Genomic DNA, 20426 nt, shown 5'->3' with positions numbered 1-20426 from the left:
CTTTGAGTATGTACTTTACATAGGCCTACTTCAAAAACGTGATTTCACAACCACCTCAGCCCCACCTTGGCTGGGGCTGAGGTGAGAAAATTTGAGGAAATAGTACCTCTCGAAATGGCCGGAAATGACACTTTTATATAGTCAAATTCATCATCATCACATTACCATTATAGTCAAAATGAAACGCCAACAAATTTCTCATGACCTTTTATCAGGGATCTACTTAATATCCAGGACAACTTAGGCCTAATTATAGCTTATTAAGCTTTAACTATATATACTATATTATGATCAACAAATCACAATTTTTTTTCGCATTTAGCACAATTTTCTTCACTTTTTATTGTTATTAATATTAATATCAATTATTACTATCGTCATCGTCATCATTGTTATTATTATTATTATTATTACTATTAGTAGTAGTATTATTAAACAAACATTTAAAGAAACTTACAAAAGGATAAAAACGAAATTGAACCACAGTATCGCATTTCTATCTTAAAATAACTGGCCTGAGATTTATGGATTTAAGATTTTTTTTAAATCACGCTTAGGCTTTATGTGTTTTATTAGGCCTATGTATAACGTGTACTGATGCATATTTACATGTTTAGAAGTATTCATTTTAAGTGATCCCAGGAAAGAATTTGTATTGGCACAAGAATAAGCTTTAAAATTTTAACACTGTGTACAAAAGGGGGGGGGGAGCCGCGGCTCCCACGGCTCCCCCCTGGATACGTCCCTGCCAACTGTCCCGCATTTTAAAGTGATTTCTGATGAAACACGCATTTTGCAGAAACACATGCGTGATCATAAATTTGTCACGCATTTAGCACAAGTCTATATGCGTGATAACGAATTATCACGAATTCAGGGGAAAATGTATTAAAATTAGAAGAAATTAGTTTTATTTAAAAAAAAATCATTCATACAGTACGGTAACTGTAGTCATTAGAAGGTTTTCATTATCTCATTCGATAATCAATTCACTGAGAAAAATTCTCTTTCCCAACCCAGCCAACAACGCACTTGGTAGAATCTAGGACGAGGCACATGCGATCTTGCGTGCTCATTGTCACAACCATCCGTTTATTATGCGAATGAAGCCCGGGCCCATACCGGGTGCCATGTTGGGTCCACCAAGCCAAACTGGTGTGTAGTCACACATTTCAATTTCTCAGGTTGGTAACTATGATAGCCACTAACCTGAACTATGGTTTATATACAGAGTAGAGCAAATATACGAAACGGAATAGCCTATCGACAATTCTCAGGTTTGCCTTAGCTAATTTTCTTCCATACACTAAAAACACACAAACCCGGTTAAGGATGGAGAGCACAAACTGCCAGATGACCACATATTTTCCTACTAAAACATTCCGATTAAACACCCATACCCTTTCTAGAAGAATACAGTGATGGGCCAGTATTTACCTAACGAGATACTGTATGCAATACGATTTCTTCCCACAGAATAAGTGGGTGTGGTGAGAAATCAACCCAGAAGCAAACGTCAGCGATTTGAAGAGATTAATTGACTAAAGTCTCATTAACTCTGACCATTGTTTCTCCCCGATGAACGGTGTTGAGCTCCACAACGGGGTAGGGAAGTCTCTCCACCACGGCATGCAGCAAAAAAGAATTATAAGTTTGGTGTCCCCCTTATTTCAAATTTGAGATTATATCTTAAAATATAACATAGAAAATCAGTAACTTATTTATTATTTAAATAGAATAACTGAAGTCAAAAAGAGCTAATAACTTAGTTTCCCATCATAATTGTTTTAAATTTTTGTAACTTAATTTTGGCCACTGGTTTAGTGAACACATCAGCTATTTTGCCATGTGTTGCAACATATTTCAAGTTTATAATTCCACTTTGTATTTCAGATCCAATGAAATGAAATTTTGTCATTGTTTGCAGTGGCGCATCTAGAAGTCTTTAAAAAGGGGTTGTGATGTGGGAGGGTGTAGGGGGGGGGGGGGGGGGGGGGGGGGGGGGGGGCGAAGGTGAAGTGGGGGCCCCTCGATGATTAGTTGAAGGGCAGTAATTGGGAAAATAAGGTGATTTTTAAGTACTTGACTGATTTTTTGGGGGGTAAACTGGAGGAGCACGACTGGGGGAAGCGAGTAATTTTTATTGGGGTGGGGCGGGGGAGTGATATTCCCGCACACCCCATAGACACGCCACCAATTGTTGGTACTACTGGCTGTTCAATATACTGTAGATACAACAGTCAATTGTTGGCGCATTAATCGGTTTTCACATTCATTACATCACCATGTCCACCACTTATATTTTGTAATTTTTAATTTCTAAATTCTAAAATAAATTGGTAAAATAATAATTATTTAATCAAAATTGCAATATTTCGATCTGTTAAATAAATTGATGAAATTGATAATATATAAGAATATTGATAACAGGAAATGTGCAATATTTTACTGTATAAATATAATTTAAACTTTAGCAACTAAAATTTAATGATAATGGATAATAAAGTGACCTTCTTTTGTATTTTTTATAATTGATATTTGACCTTTGAATTGTATTAATAATATTTTTTAGCTTTTGTATTTTGCTGTTTTGCATTTGTAAATAATTTTTTGTGAATAGGTTTTGTGAAGCAAACCATTTCAACTTCGGCTGCCACTTTGTAATTGTTTTTTATATGTTTATACCTGAATAAATAAAAAAATAAATTTAAAAAATGTTGTTCTGTCCTTCAAGCTGCCAATGTTTACTGATAATCTACTTCATGATTTGGGAGTACTCCTTAGCCATGTACCTTCTTTTAATAGTTTCTTCACTATTAATTATGTCCTAGCTTTACAGCATAAACCCATCTTCCCCCACTATAAAATTACTGTATGGAGATATATCAGAGCATGTCCCAGCACAAACAAAAATAATCAAAATGAACAACTAAAACAACAACAACAACAACAACAACAACAACAACAAAACGTTACTGCTTCCAATTCTTGTCGAAGACTTCCTTTTGGATAGCTAGCTCCATCAAGTAACGTGTCGAAGGCCAAGACACCAATTTCAAAGTCAGTAGACTTTGTACTTCTAATTCTACTTTATTCAGCAAAAGATAAATAGGAGTGCTAACATTGCACTCTACAGATGTTCTCAGCTGACACCGAGGATACTTTGGCAAACCACATGGCTAAAACTAACAATTTATATGGGATTTTGAAGACACCCATTTTAATACTGCAAGCTGTTTTTTTAATGGGAAAATAAAAATATAGTAAATTATTTAATTAGTTAATGAAATAGCAGTGACTTTTAATTTATTACTTGCTAATGAGTTTCTGTTCTTTACTACTGGAATGTATCAGCACAATTCATCCCTTATTATTCTCAACAAACCCTTACATTAAAATTCCTTGTGGGTAAGCCTTCTCCTGTTTTCCAGCTATCTTTTCTGAGTCATTTTTAAGGTTACTGAAATCAGCTGTTGATAAGCATTGCAAAGGAAAATATAAGATAAAATGAATTAATAATATAATAATAATAAAAAACTTGTAAAGCGATGATTCCAAGAATAATAATGAAAGGCGCAGTGTATGTTAAGAAGCCAAGCTGTTAAAGAGATGTTTTAAGGTCAGATTTAAATGTAGTAATAGATGTATCATACCTAATGGAAGAAGGTGGATCATTGCAATGATACAAGACCGCAGATGTAAATGTTCATTGGGCATACGTTGTTGTGTGAGAATAGTGAGAAGATTTTGAAGGTGACGAGTGGGCAAGCAGGGAGTGAGATGATAAGTAAGGTAAAAAGGTACACTCAAAACAAGTGCTTTAAATGTATGTAGCAGTATTATAAAGATATTGTGCTGTTTGATGGGAAGCCAGTGAAGATTTTGAAGTACATGGGTAATATGGGAATATTTTGGAGTTAAAGACGGGCAACATGATTTTTAATCATTTAAAGGCGTTTGATAGAAGAAGCAGGAAGATTAAACAAAAGTGAAATGCAATAATCACCCCTGAAAGATATGAAGGCATGAGTAAGTATCTCGGAACACTTTGGATCAAGGTATTTACGGATTCGGCAGATGTTGCGGATGTGAAAATTGGCAGTCTTGCATACAGAGTAAATATGTTTGTTGAAAGTTAAGTGCTCATCAAAGTCAATATCAAGATTCCGAACAGTAGAATCAAAATATATAGAGTAAAATATACTAGATTCATTACAGCAGTCATACAATATGTGAATATTCATTGAGCTTCTTCTGTTTTCAAATGCTTGACATGAATTTTGATTTCAATCCCCCCCCCCACACCCACACACCCAAAAAACCAACACCCCCAAAAAAAAAAAAAAAAAAAAAAAATTCCCCCTCAGTAGCTTATAGACAAAAAAATTAAACATCCTTTCACTGGTATTGAGATTGTTACGATCATATATCCTGTGAAAATTCCTTCAAGATAGTAGGTGTGTTTATATTATAAAATTGTCAAATAACTGTCAAATAATAATAATAATAATGTCATCTTATTAGGCGCACATATCCATCTCTTGGTAGAGCTGCTCGCGGCGCCGTGATGTTTAACATGCAACAGCAACCACAGAAGAATTACCACCATATTTCTTAGTTTGGTAAACCTTCCACACAATCCTAGCCTCCTCAACCTTACAAGAAAAAAAAAACTTATCATTTAATTACTAAAATATATAATATTGTCTGAGTCTATGTCACTGGCTGATTTTTCTCTATTGTGAGTGCACTTTCATAATTTTTTTTTTTGCCTGGGCACCTCACTTAAGGTGGCCATCTCATCAAGCTTTGCTTTTATTGGTCATTCCCTGCCGTTTGCATTTATTCATTTTATAAAAATGTACCTTGATTGATTTACTTAATGGTGAATAAACTTGAACTTGAATATAATCTAAATTTTATTTGTATTTTAAAAAGACGGATAACCAAACTAGGTGTTGTAAACCCCTAAAATGTTATGATTCATTCATCAGGTGCTTCTATGACTTAATAATTATATGGTGAAAAGGGAGTAAAAAAAAAAACCTAAATCACAAAATCACCTTTGCATTTAATGTGTCACAGGATTCTAACATGTCAAGCAACTCAGAATTGTCAAGCTCCAACAACATCCCAGTGATATTACCAGCTAGCTCACTGTAGCTAGGCTCAATAATGTGGTATAAACTCTCACCCAACATCTGCATCTGCTTCTGCTTTAGTGGATTCTTAGCTTGGTGAGCCACCAACACAATCGTACCTTCAAGAATCTCAAAATAAATATAAATAATTTAACCACAAACATAAAAAAAATCCCTACAGTATACTGTACCAAGTATCATCTGTATTTGGATCGATATGAACACATCAGAAAACCCAACCATAATACAAGTAATACAAAATTAATGATAATTAATAATTTAAGCTATATTTTGTACTGTATGTTTAAATTTGTATATTTACTACTTTACTATTTTAATGTTCTGTATTTTCGCCTGTTCTCTTGTATATTTTGTGTGGTTCTGTAATCTGTTCAAGGGGGGATGTAGATAGAGGTGCTTGACACCTATTCATCCCCTCCTTTTCGCTGCTTTTTGTCTTGTTTTTGAATTGTTCTTGTATTTTTGCAGTGATGAAATGTAATAAATAAATATTTAAATATTTACTTAAAAAACATTTAATAAAACAATTTTTTTTATATATATTTGCTTCTCTTTTTACTGGTCGAGGACCCCTATGGAAACAAGCTCATAGAGCTTATAGGAAACAAGCTCATAGGGCTTATAGGGTTATCCACTTGCTCTCATTTTTGTGTGTATTTATGTACTTGTTTTTTTGTTTTGATAATAAATAATAAACAAACGAACTTAAAAATCTCTAAAAAAAAATGTCATGCTTTTAAATATTTCTATAGACCCTAATTGCAGTTAGTGTGTATATATATTTTTATAATTGATGCTACAATATGTTGGGCTTTCTTTTGCCCTTTAGACTAAAGAAAAAAACCCTTTTTTCCCAAAAGCACTGTAGCAAACTGGAATATGCCTCTCTTACACATGGCCTCCTCACCACTCCATTATCTGATTACAGAATTTCAATATGGTGCAGAATCTTATGTATCAATTATCAAAATGAGCAATCAACATAATCACACAGGTTCTTTGTATTGTCATCTTCCAAGATACAAACTATTAATTTAAGAATATAATCAAACTTATTATTATTATTATTATTACTTATCCAGCATCAGTTATCGATAACAATCTCACGCAACAAAATAAAATACTGACCCACTCTGAAGCTTCAATTTAGGGAGGATAAAAGACAAAAATGAATCACACAATTACCTTTGCATTCAAGGAGTCACAGAAATCCAACAAGTGGAGCAACTCAGCATTGTCAATTTCCAACAACATTCCAGTGAATTTTCCAGCTGAATCGCCAAGGCTAGGCTGAATAATGTGGTATAAACGCTCACCCAACATCTGCTTCTGCTGCTGGGGGGTGGCCTGTGCCAGGCTGTATGGAGTCAGTGGCTCCTGCAAAGGAACTGGGACAGCTGGTTGTGGAACATCCTGATGATCAAACAATCAACAAAGTCAAAATAGCATACCATCATTATTATATCAAACTTCATTTATTCACTAACATAACCAACATAGTAGCCTACTGACCATGACATTTTTCAAGGTACAGCAAACATGTATTGTAATTTATGAAAAATTAGTACATGATTGGAATTTCTAACATTAAATTGAAAATGATTATTTTCAATTCATGGTAAAATCATTTGTAACACTTACGGCAGGAATTCCTTGTGTGGAAGGGACACAGGTGTCAGCCCTTTGAACTTTGTGACGAGTCATATCATGTACGTACCTGCAAGATAATGTTGGATTTAATTAAAATCATGTTTCTAACACAAATATGAATTGTATTCATTGAAATGAAAATGGAATTACTACAACATCTTTTCTCCTTTTCCTATTTTAAGGATATTAAATCTATATTTTATTGATTATTCATCTTTTTCCAATTTAGCAATTTGCATCACTAGATACATCATTTTTTATTAATAATATTGCTTTGGCTTGAAACATAGCTTCTATGTATACAGTAGATAAAATGAAGGCAAATATGTTCAAGCAAACAACACTGAATCATTATTAGTGTACGAGTACTTCCACTGTCTGAATTTAAAATTATAATAAAGGATAGTAAGAAAAACTCAGGTTAATTTTTTTTCTTGCTAAACAATTAGTAGAAAGTGGCCGCAAAGTACGGCCCATAGCCAATTACTTAGCCTGGTGTGCCTTCAATACAATCACAGCTTCCTCAACCTAAACAAAAACAAAAAACAAATCAAAAACATAATTCACACATTTATATTAACAGCAAGCATACTTGCCATACACTATTTGGTAGTGGAATAAATATCTACTTTATATGTATTCAATATCAAAATAAGGAGTAGAAGATAGGAAGAACTGAAATTAATATTGTTATTATAATATTTAAAATAATAATATTAAATGATCAAAGAATTTCATCTGGTCATGTAATATAGATACATCTTTTAAGTTAGACAGATATTTTCCCCTATTATTTTGGTCTAACTTAAAGAAATTTTAGATCTATAAGAATAATAATATCAATATTAACAATAATTAGACAACTAGATTATATCTGTGAGATTAAAATTATTGATAAAGTAAAGAGCATTTTAATAGATAGTCCCCACCCACTAAATGCATCTTTTACTTGGCTACCCTCAGGTAAAAGGTTGAAATCACAAGTCTGTAGAACAAATAGATATCTTAATTCATTCGTACCACTTTCCATTAGAATGCTTAATCAAAATATCAAATAAGTTTTATGGCCTAATTTATTATACTGACTACTAAATTTTGTTTTGCGATGTGATGTACCAACTGATTTTCCGAAAGGACACAAATAAAGATCTTGAATCTTGAATTTTATATTGGAGAGCTACATACATGGTTGTTAGAGATCTGCAATAAATGATGGCATGTGTTCATTGGTACTGGTGACAGCTTTTATTGCATATTGTCTTTTTCTTTTAATTATTTGTTGACTTTTGTTCAAATGTTGTGCATTTTATTTGTAGCCATTTTCAAATCAAAAGTCAAAATCCTTTGACTTTTTTCAAGTTACATTATGGACACTGTGAGTTGCATGGAAAAAGACGGAATTACGGAGCACCCAACTAGGGTACATGGATCAGCGGGTATTGACTTAAGAGCAACTTACAATGTGTACATAATTGTTCATACTGTAGTAGAATCATTCCCAAAAATAAGTATATAAAAAGCAATATTATAGAGGGATTCATCACATCATTGGATTGGAAGCCATTGGCAATTATTAATGCAAACTACAAAGTTTCAATAGTATGTTAATCATTGGAAATTTTGTACATATTGTAAGTTTGATTTATCAAATTTTCCGATGTTGATTGTTGACAGTTTGTATGAATTTCTTTATTTGGATGATTACATGCTACATGATAGCTTTGCCCCATGGAAACATAAGATTTCTTGGATTCGATTCGTAGTTTATTTTCAAGAGCCCACAAACTGTGTACTCCCGATAAACTTCAAGCAGAACTTTCTAACATTAGAAAATTTATGTCATGGAATGGGTACCCTTTAAAAGTTGTTAACCATGTACTCAATAAATTAAATGAACCTAAATATATACATAGGCCTACTAATGATAGCTTGATCAAGATTTGGGTTAGATTGCCTTATCTAGGAAAGGCAGGTGAATCCATTTTACCTAGATGCTTGAACAAAGTAAAGAAACACTTAGTTAAAGAGGTAAAATTCATAACATTATGGCAGTATAAAAATGTCTCTCATTTTATATCTACTAAAGATCAAACCCCTAAGGAATATAGGAGCTCTGTTGTTTATCATTTTAAATGTCCAGGTTGTAATAGTGATTATATTGGTAAGACAGATAGATGCTTAATAACTAGACTTACAGAACATTCTTCACGATCTGATAGTATTATAAATGATCATATACAAAATTGTGAGCCATTCAAATATGTTTTAGGTTTACAAGGTATACTTGAAAATGATAATGTAGTCTGTAAAGCAAGTAATAAATTAGGTTTAATATTTCCTAATACTAACATCATTGACAGTTCGCAAAATTGGTCTATACTATTGTTTAAAGAAGCGTTTGCTATATGTAGGCTATACCCATTGCTTAACAATGGGCTAAAAGCTTTAAAAGAGCTTTCTTTGTTTTTGTAGGTAGCTTTGATCAGTAGGGTAAGAATGCTTTGATCTTTAGTTTTATTCATAACTCTGTCACTTACTAGGGGTAATGTTTTGATTGGTCAATCACTTTTGGTACTTGTGCATATAAGCTTGCAAATATGGACAATTTTTCATTCCTGATGATGACATTATTAATGTGGAAATATTGAATCCTGACACGATGGAGTGCATTTCGATACTTGGAGTATGTATTATACTCTGAGATTAATCAGTGAATTCGGTGGATTACAAATAACAGCAATTACAATCTGACAACAATTCAACATAGAATTATAATAAAGACAAATGATATCAATATAAATAATTAACGATAAAATTAAATGTAGGCCTATATCAATGACCAAACAAATATTAGAATATATACACACACAGTATTCGTACTAGAATTTTCAAAAACAACACAACAGATTCTACCATCACTATTTATTGCATTGCACGCAGGCAATCATTAGTACAGTATAAGGGAAAGAAAAAATACTATGTTTTACAAGCAAAGGCGAGACTTATTTTATTCTTTGTTTCATGTACTTATTTTTGTAAAGATCATTGTAGGAGGGCGGAATAAAAATTAAAATAAAACTTTGTATTCTTATTTAGCAAATAGGAGAAAATAAAATTTGATTGGTAAATATAAAATAGGATGATTAAATGCTTGAAATTTATATAATTAGGAAGAAAATATACATATCTTATCTTTCGAGATTTCAAGGCAGCGGAGGGCGTAATAAAAAAAAACAATAATTTTTTTCTAAAATTTCCACTTTTTCGTGGCAGCGGGTGCTCTAATTGGCCAAAAATAAAATTTTATTTTTATTCGAAATCATCAATATTTGCAGTCGGCAGGTTCGCTAAACAAGGTATAAAAATATGTCTAAGCCTAAGAACTTGTGGAATAAACCGTAACTATTTTACAAAACACAATATGAATAAAGATGAAGTAAAATCACAGTATCTATGCCAAAAAGTGGAGAATGGAATGTCTTTAAAATGACAAGGATAACATGAAAAAGCTGTTTGTTCAGTGAGGGCTGCTCCCACTGAATATGCAAAGCTTCTTTAATTTTCAGAATTTGGGTTGTAAGAGTTAGAGTCCAAAATGGTAAAGCAGTCCTCATTGGCTAGTTGTTTGCAATGGTGTGAACTCTTCAAATGCTTCTACCTGTATATTTGAGTTCTCATCCACTGTTAGGTGCTTGCACATGCGTGTGGAGAAATGCTAGCTTGTCTCGCTAACGTAAGCATTAACAACCTGCACATACAAGTTTGTATACGACACACAAGCGGAGAACTACAGGGATATGGGATCTTTAACTGAAAACAAATTTTTAATTTTAAATGAGAATAAAAACAATTTTTAAATTTAAATCATTACAAAATTCATTCAATAAGGCACAGATATTCTTGCTAACGACTTTAGAGAATGTGCCAACATATGATAACTTGAAGTAAAACAGTGATAAATGTATTTTCTTCAGCGTTTTCCAGTAAATTTTTACTTGGACAGTGAACTGAATTAACATAATGAAAAGTAATTTTATCAATAATGAATAAGGAAAAAATTTTTTCTTAAGGATGGCAGTTGCCATCCTTAAGAAAAGATGCCTTGATGTAAAAATGAAAGCTTGTTTAACTATTGTTGACTTTGTAAGCCCTATCAACTAATGTACGAATACACCCAATTATGTAAACTTAACAAACAAACACTGAAAAAGTTAGTAAGTAATCCAGTATATGATTTTTTCCTAAATATCGAGGTCTAAGGTGGCCCATCCTCAGTCTTGAGCCGACTCAAAAGTTGGACTAAATTTAGGTCGGCTCAGGGCCGGCTTAACATTTATTGTTGTTCACACTTAAAAAATGCCAAGCCAGGGCCGGCCATGGGTCGACGTAACTCTCAAGTGTGATTGGGCTCTTAGAAACAAAGACATCCAGGAAAAGAATTATTTTTCCACTTCTTTTTCCATGGTGAATTAAATGTTAGGATGGTCAAGCATTCTTAGAATTATATTAATAGCTGATGACCTAGAATTATTCTATTTAAAATGATGATTATGAATCCTTTTGGACTAAGGCAAGCATGTAAATTCCCAGACCTCTGTCCTCATCAGTTGTTGAGAATGGCAATGGTGAATAGGCTATTTGAAATTTCTGGTATGATCACTACAATTCACTTTTAATTGTGTTAGGAATATGACAGATTAAACTTTTATTATTGATATTTCGAATAATTCTAATAATAATAATTATGATACAAATTACTCCGAATATGATCTTTAATTTCATAACAAATTAAAATGTGGTAAATCTGCTGGTTTTGACAACTTAACTTCTGATTATTTTGATCAATGCAGGTGACAGATTTATGTGTTATATTAAGTCTTTCGTTATTAGGAGCATGCTAAGTCATGGTCATGTGCCCAATGAATTGATGCCTATCATTAAGTTCAAATTTGGAGACAATAAAGCAAAGGATAATTATAGGCCCATTGCACTATTATACCTACCTTGATTAACGCAGGAGCTGAGAGTAGTTGTCAGGTTTTTCAAAGGAAGTCAATCTACAGTTTCATACTTTGAGATTGCAGACAAGTGAAAATAATTTCATAAAATACATGGTTCACCACTAGGGAGCTTTTGATTTGTTGGACGACGCGACGATAGAACGGAATTTTTTTCTCATATTTTAATGTCATGTCTGTATTGTTTTATGAACTTGATGTTGAAATAAAAGTTTATAAAAACCAGTATATTATTAATCTACATTAATGTATCAAACATATAATTAATAATCTTACACAAAACTATCTTATTATTTATCATGATGCAGAATCTTCAATATCTTCAAATGAGCAAGCAACAAATCTCAGTTCTCTGTCATCCTAGTTACAAACCAGAGTAATTTAACAATATACAGCATTTCCAATATCAGTTGTCGATAACAATAAATTTACACAACACCACGACAATACAAAGATCAACACAACAAAATAAAATACAAGCCTCTCTAGAGCTTCAGTTTTTTAGAGAGAGGCAAAAGAACAAAATTACACGATTACCTTTGCACTCAATGAGTCTGGGGATTCCAACATGTGAAGCAACTCAGCGTTGTCAATCTCCAACAACATTCCAGTGATCTTACTAGCTAGGTCACCATGGCTACGCTTAATAATATGGTATAAACGCTCGCTCAACAACTGCTTCTGCTCCTGGGGGGTGGCCTGTGCCAGGCTGGATGGGGCCAGTGGCTCCTGCAAAGGAACTGGGACAGCTGGTTGTGGAGCATCCTGATGATCAAACAATCGCATATCATCATTATATACAAACAACATTTTTTTTTACCTCACTAACATAACCTAAATAGTATCCTACTGACCGTAACATTTTTCAAAGTATACTGGAACTTTAAAATTTTAAATATAATCTATATTAATAGTTACGCTTATTTCAAAGCCTCAAATCATATAGAAAATAGAAAACCTAGGTACTAAATAAATGTACTGGTTTCGAAAATTCAGTCAAAAACTGCCATCTTTACAATTAAAAAAATGATCTGTCGGTGAACTGGATGTTGGCGAATTGTCTGTCGTCAGTTGTCAAATAGTCTGTCGGCGAACTGGCTGTCGGCAAAATGGCCAAAAAACCTGTGAGCAAAATATTGTGTCGGCAAAAGCAAATTCGGCCAATTATCTGTCGGTGTTGGCATTCAGCGAAAAATCCTGTCACATGAAAAGAAAGATTCATTAATCATTTATAATTGCGTGTAAAGTCTTTATAGTTTGTACAACTTACCACAGGAATTCCAGTAGACTGACTAGCAACAGTCTGATTGCACACAGCATTAGCATACTTCACTTGGCGTTGTTCAGCTGGTACAGTTGGAATTCCTTGAGCGGCAGGAACACGGATAGCAGACTGAGGGATCACTCCTATTGGAAGAGAAAATTCACGATTAGTACAGGGCTGTATTGACATTTGTGACTGGATCTGGCAAAACCCACCATTTTTTGCAATTCTAAATTACAAGCATCCAAAACGTTCAAGAATCAGAATTTTTGAAAATTTTCATGTTTTTGCATTTTCTAAAAGGTGATATATTGAAGAAAATATTAATCACTAAATCTAACTGAAAAGTATATTAAAATTATTTAAAAAAAAAAAAAAAAAAAAAAGTCTTAATAAGCTTTTGATTTTATAATCTTTGGAAACTGTTTTCTCGAAACCTGACTATTCAACCCCAACTCTCAACCATTTCATTATAAAAAATTTGCTATGAATTACCTAAAATATATAATTTTACAACTAAACAGATGTGTATATGGTTGCAAGATTATTATAGAGGATGCCAGAATCAATTTTTTCCATTTACTTTTTATTATTGGCAACAGCAATACTTAAACTTAGAAAAAAAACGTAACAGTGATAAATTACCTGGAAATGGCCCTATTTACAGTAAGTAGCAAAAGGCTGAAGAAAATATATTATTAAAATTAAGCAAATTAGAATATGAAACATGACAAACCTGGTCTTGGCTGGTTAGCACCAGTCCACCTTTGGTTTCTGATTTGGGTCATCTGCCCTGCTGGGTATAATCGTGCTTGTGGGGGCTGAACGGCTTGAGTAAAGTACCCAAACCCTGGGCTAAACACCTGGTTTACCTGTTGTGCATTCCCCTATTATAAAAGAAATCGGTTCATTTTTGTATGTTTTATTTGTACAAAATGGGTTTGATCCACAAAAAGATAATTGCCAATCTAATTTTTAGTACCATGCCATAAATTATATGTAATATATTAACTTCTTTGGATTGCTGGGGTACCTGCGTGTACACAGTTGTGGTGAAGACACCACCATTTGTACATAAATATTTAACTACAGTAACATCTCCCAATTACGAACTGTTGATTTTACGAACACAATTTGTGACGATGACGTTTACGAAACATCGCTTTTGACTACAAAAACATTTCAAGTTGTATTTAAGTTTTCAAAAATAATGTAAAATATATCAACTAAGAAGGAAAATATTTAACCCAATAAAGCGACATAAAACTAAGTTTAGAGCAAGACAAATTAATCATTTTTAGCCAAGATATATTACACTTGAGCTGTGCATACATGTTCACGCATACTGTACAGTATATCTCAGTTTTTGTTCATTGCGGCGCTATTCGCATGGATTCTCAATTTTTCAGAAGAAAAAAATAACACTCATTTTAGCCATTATTTGGTCATGTTTTCATTCGAAAAACACTTCAAAAGAATACTTCACAGTGAGCACAGGTAATTTTTGCTAATGTAAAGTATTATTTTGTTGCAGAAAACACTAAATCCATGTCATTTTTCGTGACAAAATTTTGCTCCCATGGCAAAGCTTAGGCCCACCTAGCCCTGTACTTTGTAGCATCCTAGGCCTACCCTCACCACACTGAGATGCTATGAAAATTCAAACTCTCTGAATTATGAATTTTCTCAATTATGAACTCTGTTCGGACGGAGGGGTACGTAATTGGGAGATGTTACTGAATACCAATAATAGAGCAAAATGAAAAATTTATAAAATCTTACGGGAACTCTAATCCCTGCAATACGTTGCATGTGTTGGGCAGCCAGCTGTGCCTTACGATCTTCTTTCCGCTGTGCTAGTGCTACATAGAGAGGTTTAGTAGCAATGATTCTTCCATTCATCTCAGTAACAGCCTTAATTGCTTCTTCAGGGGAAGAAAAGCACACAAACCCAAATCCTCTTGAGATTCCCTTTTCATCACTTATAACCTGAGGTAAATAAAGCATTTTAAAAATTCAATAAAAAATAGTCATTTAAATTTATTTCACACATGAAGTAAACATGCCTATAATATAATGAAACTATGAAGTAATTTCAAACTCAGTGTTAAATAGTCATGCACAAATGATGTTGAACCTGGCAACTTTTACAATGATCCACATAACAATATGCTCCAAAAATATGTTTAAAATTAAAAATAAAAGGTAGGATTAACTAATCTAGGCTTGGTGGATTATATCTAGTACAGATGCAGGAGACGTAGAAAATTGATGTAGTGCTGCTAACATCGTGTCTGAGCTGGCCGGTAAACTGGGACCAGCTACTCTCTTCTCTCCATAACAGGGGCTGAATGGACCAGTATACCGAGGCAACCCCTACTCGCCTCGAAAGATGTACTGGGTTCTTTGTAGCGCACAATGAGCCAATTGCGTACACTGCGCCTACAGTTTACAGGATTGGGCGAACCAGCTTTAACCACTCGGCTCAACTTGTCTGCTTCACAAAACCCTTAGCATTGCATGCTTCCACTTTTACCAATTAAGTGATTTAGTATAGTTTATTGTATATAATCTGGTAAATTGGTACTTTTTTCAAATGTACCAATTTTCAGCGTTTACAACAATATCTTTGAAGTAAATATTACCATTACTGACATTTTTTATATACCTTTGCACTTGTAATAGTACCAAACTTTTCAAATTCTTTCTGCAACCGCTTGTCATCAATTTCATCATCAAGGTTCTTTAGGTAAAGGTTAACACCCTGGAAGCGATTGATTCTCTCTGCTTTCAGTCGTTCATATTTCTGTTTAAGCTCAGCTTGACGTTCTGCTTTCTTCTGTGCACGCCCAACATACAAAGTACGACCGTCCACATCAACATTGTTCAGCTGCTGAGTGGCCTGTAAGACAGAATTTTTCATTTAATTATTGTTATTTGCACAAAGAAAATAAACTTGGGGAAAATTCAATACTTGGTTTCTTCAGTGATATTTTGTGTATGATATTAGCTTTCAATTGAAAATTAAGGCTGTAATTAATTTTTAAATATGATGACTAAGTACATAATTCTTTTATTACAAGATATTAAACTTAGTATACTGCTCTTTGATAAAAATTATCGTTCAAATATGACCTTAATGTAACAGATACTGCTAACTAATGAGCATGAGCTAAATATTTTAAAGATAATAGTGCATTATCACTTTAAATGCTTTTTTTATGAGCCCATTATGATCAAGTAATGTGAGAAGCATTATTGTTAATCAATAACAGTGGATCAGACAGTATGAATACAAATAAAAACTTCTATGTTGTAGGTCAACGAAAATCCAGAATGGAAATCATCACCTCCATACTACTATCAAAAAAATGCTTATCTACTGTAAGTATTCAATAATTTTGTAACAAATACTACAAGAAAATATTCCTTTTTATTTTCTGAATCCTATTTTTTTTTTTTTTTTTTTTAAATTATTATTCAGAGGCTAATAGCAAATCTTTTATTAGGTTGACTGCATTCTACTATTTTAAATGTTTAATAAGCTCCTCTTTCTCAAAAAACCACGACACCAGATGTGATTTCTTTTTCAATAAAGTACTGCGCTTTTATTTTACTTACAATAGAAGGATGATACATAATATAAAATTTTAAGTCACCTGTGATGCTGCTTCGTGGTCCTCAAAGCTCACAAAACCGAAGCCACGGCTTTTAGCACCATCGTCCCGCATTACTTTGGCACTAACAATCTTGCCATATTTGGAGAACATTTCAATTAGCTGGTCATCAGATACATCTTCACTCAAGTTTTTTATAAAAACATTTGTGTAGCTCTTCATTTTATCTCCCATGTCAGCATCCCGGGCTTTGCGAGGAATCCAATGACCTACATACCTGAGAGATAGTGTTGACTGGTATTAAAATCGTGTTTCTAAAACTGTACAGTACACATGACACGTCTTTTCCCTTCTTATATTGGAATGCATATTATCTCATTCCAAATTTTGTTTAGTTATGTTCTCTTTTCCGCTTTAGAATTTTCATTTCACAGATGTGAAAATTATCACTTACACTTTTTTTCCATTGAGCAACATGCCATTCACTTTACTGATGGCCTTAGAGGCAGCATTTTCGGTCTCAAAATAAACGAAGGCATAGCCTTTAGATTCGTTGTTTTCATCGCACTGAATCTAAATGCATGTATTAGAATAAAAAAAAGAGGCAGTATATGAATGAAACTATAATTAAGGTTATTCAGGGATGTAATTATGTTGGGCAGTCACTCAATCTTTAAGTTTTCCACACACTCTAATGCTTATTTCATTGCACTCCACCCACCGTTATTAACCCACTTTCCCATCCCTTAAATCCACTCTTAATATATAGAGATTACCAATGTTATCACCCACCCGCCTTTAAAATATCTACCACCCACCATTAGTTTTCTACAGCTACAACCCTGTACACTGGATAAACTCAGAAAGATTCAACAAAGTAGCATATCGAGGCCTATATAATGTAATGGATTTCTGAAACCCAGATAATTTGTGAAAATTTTATTTAAATTTCCATTCATAAAGGTGTTGTAAGGGACCTGAAGAAATGTTTTCTGACAATCACATTTTTTTAATAAGTGACAATACTTTTTCACAAGACTACACTGAATTCTATATGTACCTACCTTACAAGACAAGATGTTACCAAAAGCCGAAAATGTATCATAGAGAGCTTTGTTATCAATTGATTTGTCCAAGTTTTTAAAGAAGACGTTACCCATGCCAGTACGACGTAAAGTTGGATCACGCTGAGACCACATAATACGAATAGGGCGCCCTTTGATGGCATCAAAGTTCATGGTGTCTAGTGCTCTCTCAGCTTATTTTAATTTAAAAAAAGATTTGAAAATGTCAACAACGAAGAATATTAAAATGCATTTATATAGATGAAAAAATAAAAATAGAGTTGAAAAAGTTTATCATGTCCTTATAAATCACAAATCAAACTGCCAATTTAACAAAAAATGACTGAATTATATTTTATTGAAGCCAGTAAATAGCAGTCACTATTTATGGTTGTTTTAGTTTATTAGTACAACTGTAAATAATGTTACTAATTGCTAACAGTGATATTTTCATATTTTAACCAATTAATATTATTATGTACGATATTTATTGAATAAAATATCGTACATAATATTATTACGTACGATATTTTATTCAATAAGGCTTTGTTATAAGTTTTAATCTTCTCTAAACAGTTTAAAAAATATTTATGTAAACACCTCATAATTCAGCCTTGGCTACGAATATGATAATTATTAATAAAAGAAACTTGAAACTGGAACTTGTTTGGTCATTTCGGTATATATTGCCATTCAAACATTTGCCAAAAAACAGGAAATTTGAGGGTTGGGTGAGACAAGGTGACACAACTCACAAAAGTGGAATAAAAAAACCCACGCTGGCGAACCTGCAATTTAATTTTCAAGAATAAGAGATTTTTAAATATTTCAATGAATTGTTAATATTACCATCAAAAATTCTTATGTTAGTTATACAATACTCATATACAACCTTATCTTCTTTACTGCAACATAATTTTGACTGCTGAATATCCACCCAATTTAGACAAGTTAAATAAATTAGTTCAACGCACCGCCCATGTTATTACATTTTCTCATTACCGTGCACCACCTAAACCCATCTTTAAACAAATTAACATTCTCAAAATTAATGTACTCGCGCGAATAAGTGCCTGGGCGCTTAAAATATTAAACACCTTAACATCCTCAAAATTAATGTACTCGCGCGAATAAGTGCCTGGGCACTTAAAATATTTTTTTGCATTTTTGAAGGGGCGCTTATTTAAACAGGGTGCTTATGAAAACTGAGTGGAAATTGAGGGGGTGCTTATGGAAATAGATGAAAATCGAGGGATTCTTAGTGGAACTTATTAAATTCAAGAGGCACTTTTTGAAAGAAAAAAAATAATATAAGGACATCGGGAAACCGAAAATTACCAATGGTGGTGTGGCGGAAAAGATAGTCGTCCAGAGAGCATTTCTCATGACAAGAATGCCGTGAATATTTACATAACAGCAGAAGAGCAGACGCAATTAGTGGTGGAGGATAGTTGTTATCTTGTTGGCCATCGGCCGATTGGGATTGGCAGGATGCAGGATCATTGCAGGTTTTTTTGAAAACTCAGATGAGAATGTGCTAAAGGTGCAAATTATCATAAAAAGAAAAAGAGGAGTAGGACTAGGCCTAGACAAATGTAAGAAGAGGAAAGTTGGTAATATACTGTCTGTCCAGGGATCGGAGCTCTCATCTGTCCAAGAGAAATATCCTCATTTTGATAAGAAGAAAGTGATTGCACTCTGCAGCTCAGATCATGCCAACAACCACAGTCCTTAGATTGATTGGATTATTTACTTGCTAAAAAGAAAATCTCATGATATTATTGAGGGGGTGCTTATTGAAACGGGGCACTTAAGGAAATTTTCACGTAAGGAGGGGCATTATTCAAATGGGGCACTTATTCATGCGAGTACGGTAGTATCTTTTGTTTTCAAATTTTTAAATCAAAAATTTGCAGTGACAATGTAAAGAATGCTACTGAAACTGTTAATTATTTCAAGGTTTTATCTAAGTGCAAATCCAAGTTTGATTGCTTAAATCAAAGAAATGCTTTGGATCGAAGAACTGAAACCTACACTTAACAAACAAACTGATTCAGTCAAAGCCAAACTGTTTATCTAGTTAATCTGCTAAGAAGGGCTAATTATTGCTTAGCTCCACTATGGCTCCACACAGTAGGCCCTATTGATATGTAAGATAAGATAAGATAAGATTTATTGGTTCTCTCTTTTATAACAGAGGAACACTCTCCCGCAGGAGAGGTTCGACCCGTACAACAGTTACAAAACAACAACTGACAATATATAAAAATGAATTATTGAAAAGATAAATGAGTAAAGAAAAAATACTGGACAAACAAAACAAATACTCTCATTATTCTGTAGTAATTAAGGAATAACGAAAAAAAAAAGTAAAATAAAATTTAAAAAAAAATTAAAAAAAAAAAAAATAGAATTCAATTACAGAATATAAAGTAAATAAATAAATAAAAATGACACAAAATATAAGTTTATAAGTACAGTAAATAACATAAAAATTAAATATTGGTGGTAATTTTTTTCATTAGTTCAGTTCTTTCAGTCATTGCTTTTATTAAATATGTTTTACAATGGTTATCAAATATGTTACAAATTTCAATATTCTGGTATGCATCAAAAATATTATCTAAAAGTAAGTGGTGCCTAAATTCACA

The 20426-nt window shown here is 33.1% G+C and overlaps 2 protein-coding genes across 2 annotated transcripts in view; both read right to left on the bottom strand.

The window, feature by feature from the left end:
- Positions 1–4362: 4362 nt before the first annotated feature.
- On the bottom strand, positions 4363–12616 carry LOC117122709. Its single transcript, XM_033268405.1, has 6 exons — positions 12368–12616; positions 7300–7340; positions 6804–6879; positions 6348–6575; positions 5064–5270; positions 4363–4655 (listed from the first exon to the last, which is right to left on the bottom strand). Exons 1-6 carry the CDS (start codon positions 12614–12616, stop codon positions 4572–4574), a joined length of 885 nt encoding a protein of 294 aa, XP_033124296.1. The 3' UTR covers positions 4363–4571.
- A 424-nt stretch (positions 12617–13040) lies between these two features.
- Positions 13041–20426, bottom strand: part of LOC117122704 (polyadenylate-binding protein 4-like) — an 11763-nt gene continuing 4377 nt past the window's right edge. The window contains exons 2-8 of the mRNA XM_033268398.1: positions 17776–17969; positions 17166–17284; positions 16754–16988; positions 15763–15996; positions 14877–15083; positions 13831–13981; positions 13041–13237 (exon numbers count right to left, since the gene is read on the bottom strand). Of these exons, the coding sequence (XP_033124289.1) occupies positions 13056–13237; positions 13831–13981; positions 14877–15083; positions 15763–15996; positions 16754–16988; positions 17166–17284; positions 17776–17969 (1322 nt within the window). The 3' untranslated portion in view covers positions 13041–13055. The remainder of the gene's footprint in view (positions 13238–13830; positions 13982–14876; positions 15084–15762; positions 15997–16753; positions 16989–17165; positions 17285–17775; positions 17970–20426) is intronic.

This window comes from Anneissia japonica, unplaced genomic scaffold (assembly GCF_011630105.1).
Source record: "Anneissia japonica isolate Jap-2015-1 unplaced genomic scaffold, ASM1163010v1 scaffold287894_len555002_cov174, whole genome shotgun sequence".
Classification (NCBI taxonomy): Eukaryota; Metazoa; Echinodermata; class Crinoidea; order Comatulida; family Comatulidae; genus Anneissia; species Anneissia japonica.
This window is presented reverse-complemented; position numbering and strand designations above follow the sequence as displayed.

What these genes read in the sequence shown, in the direction of transcription:
- LOC117122709 (XM_033268405.1), bottom strand. Translation starts at nt 12,616, where the DNA reads ATGCGATTGTTTGATCATCAGGATGCTCCACAACCAGCTGTCCCAGTT. An exon ending in CAGACTCATTGAGTGCAAAG is followed by an intron (nt 7,341 to 12,367) that starts GTAATCGTGTAA and finishes GTTTTTGTTTAG; the next exon opens with GTTGAGGAAGCTGTGATTGT. An exon ending in GTGACTCCTTGAATGCAAAG is followed by an intron (nt 5,271 to 6,347) that starts GTAATTGTGTGA and finishes ATTTATTTTGAG; the next exon opens with ATTCTTGAAGGTACGATTGT.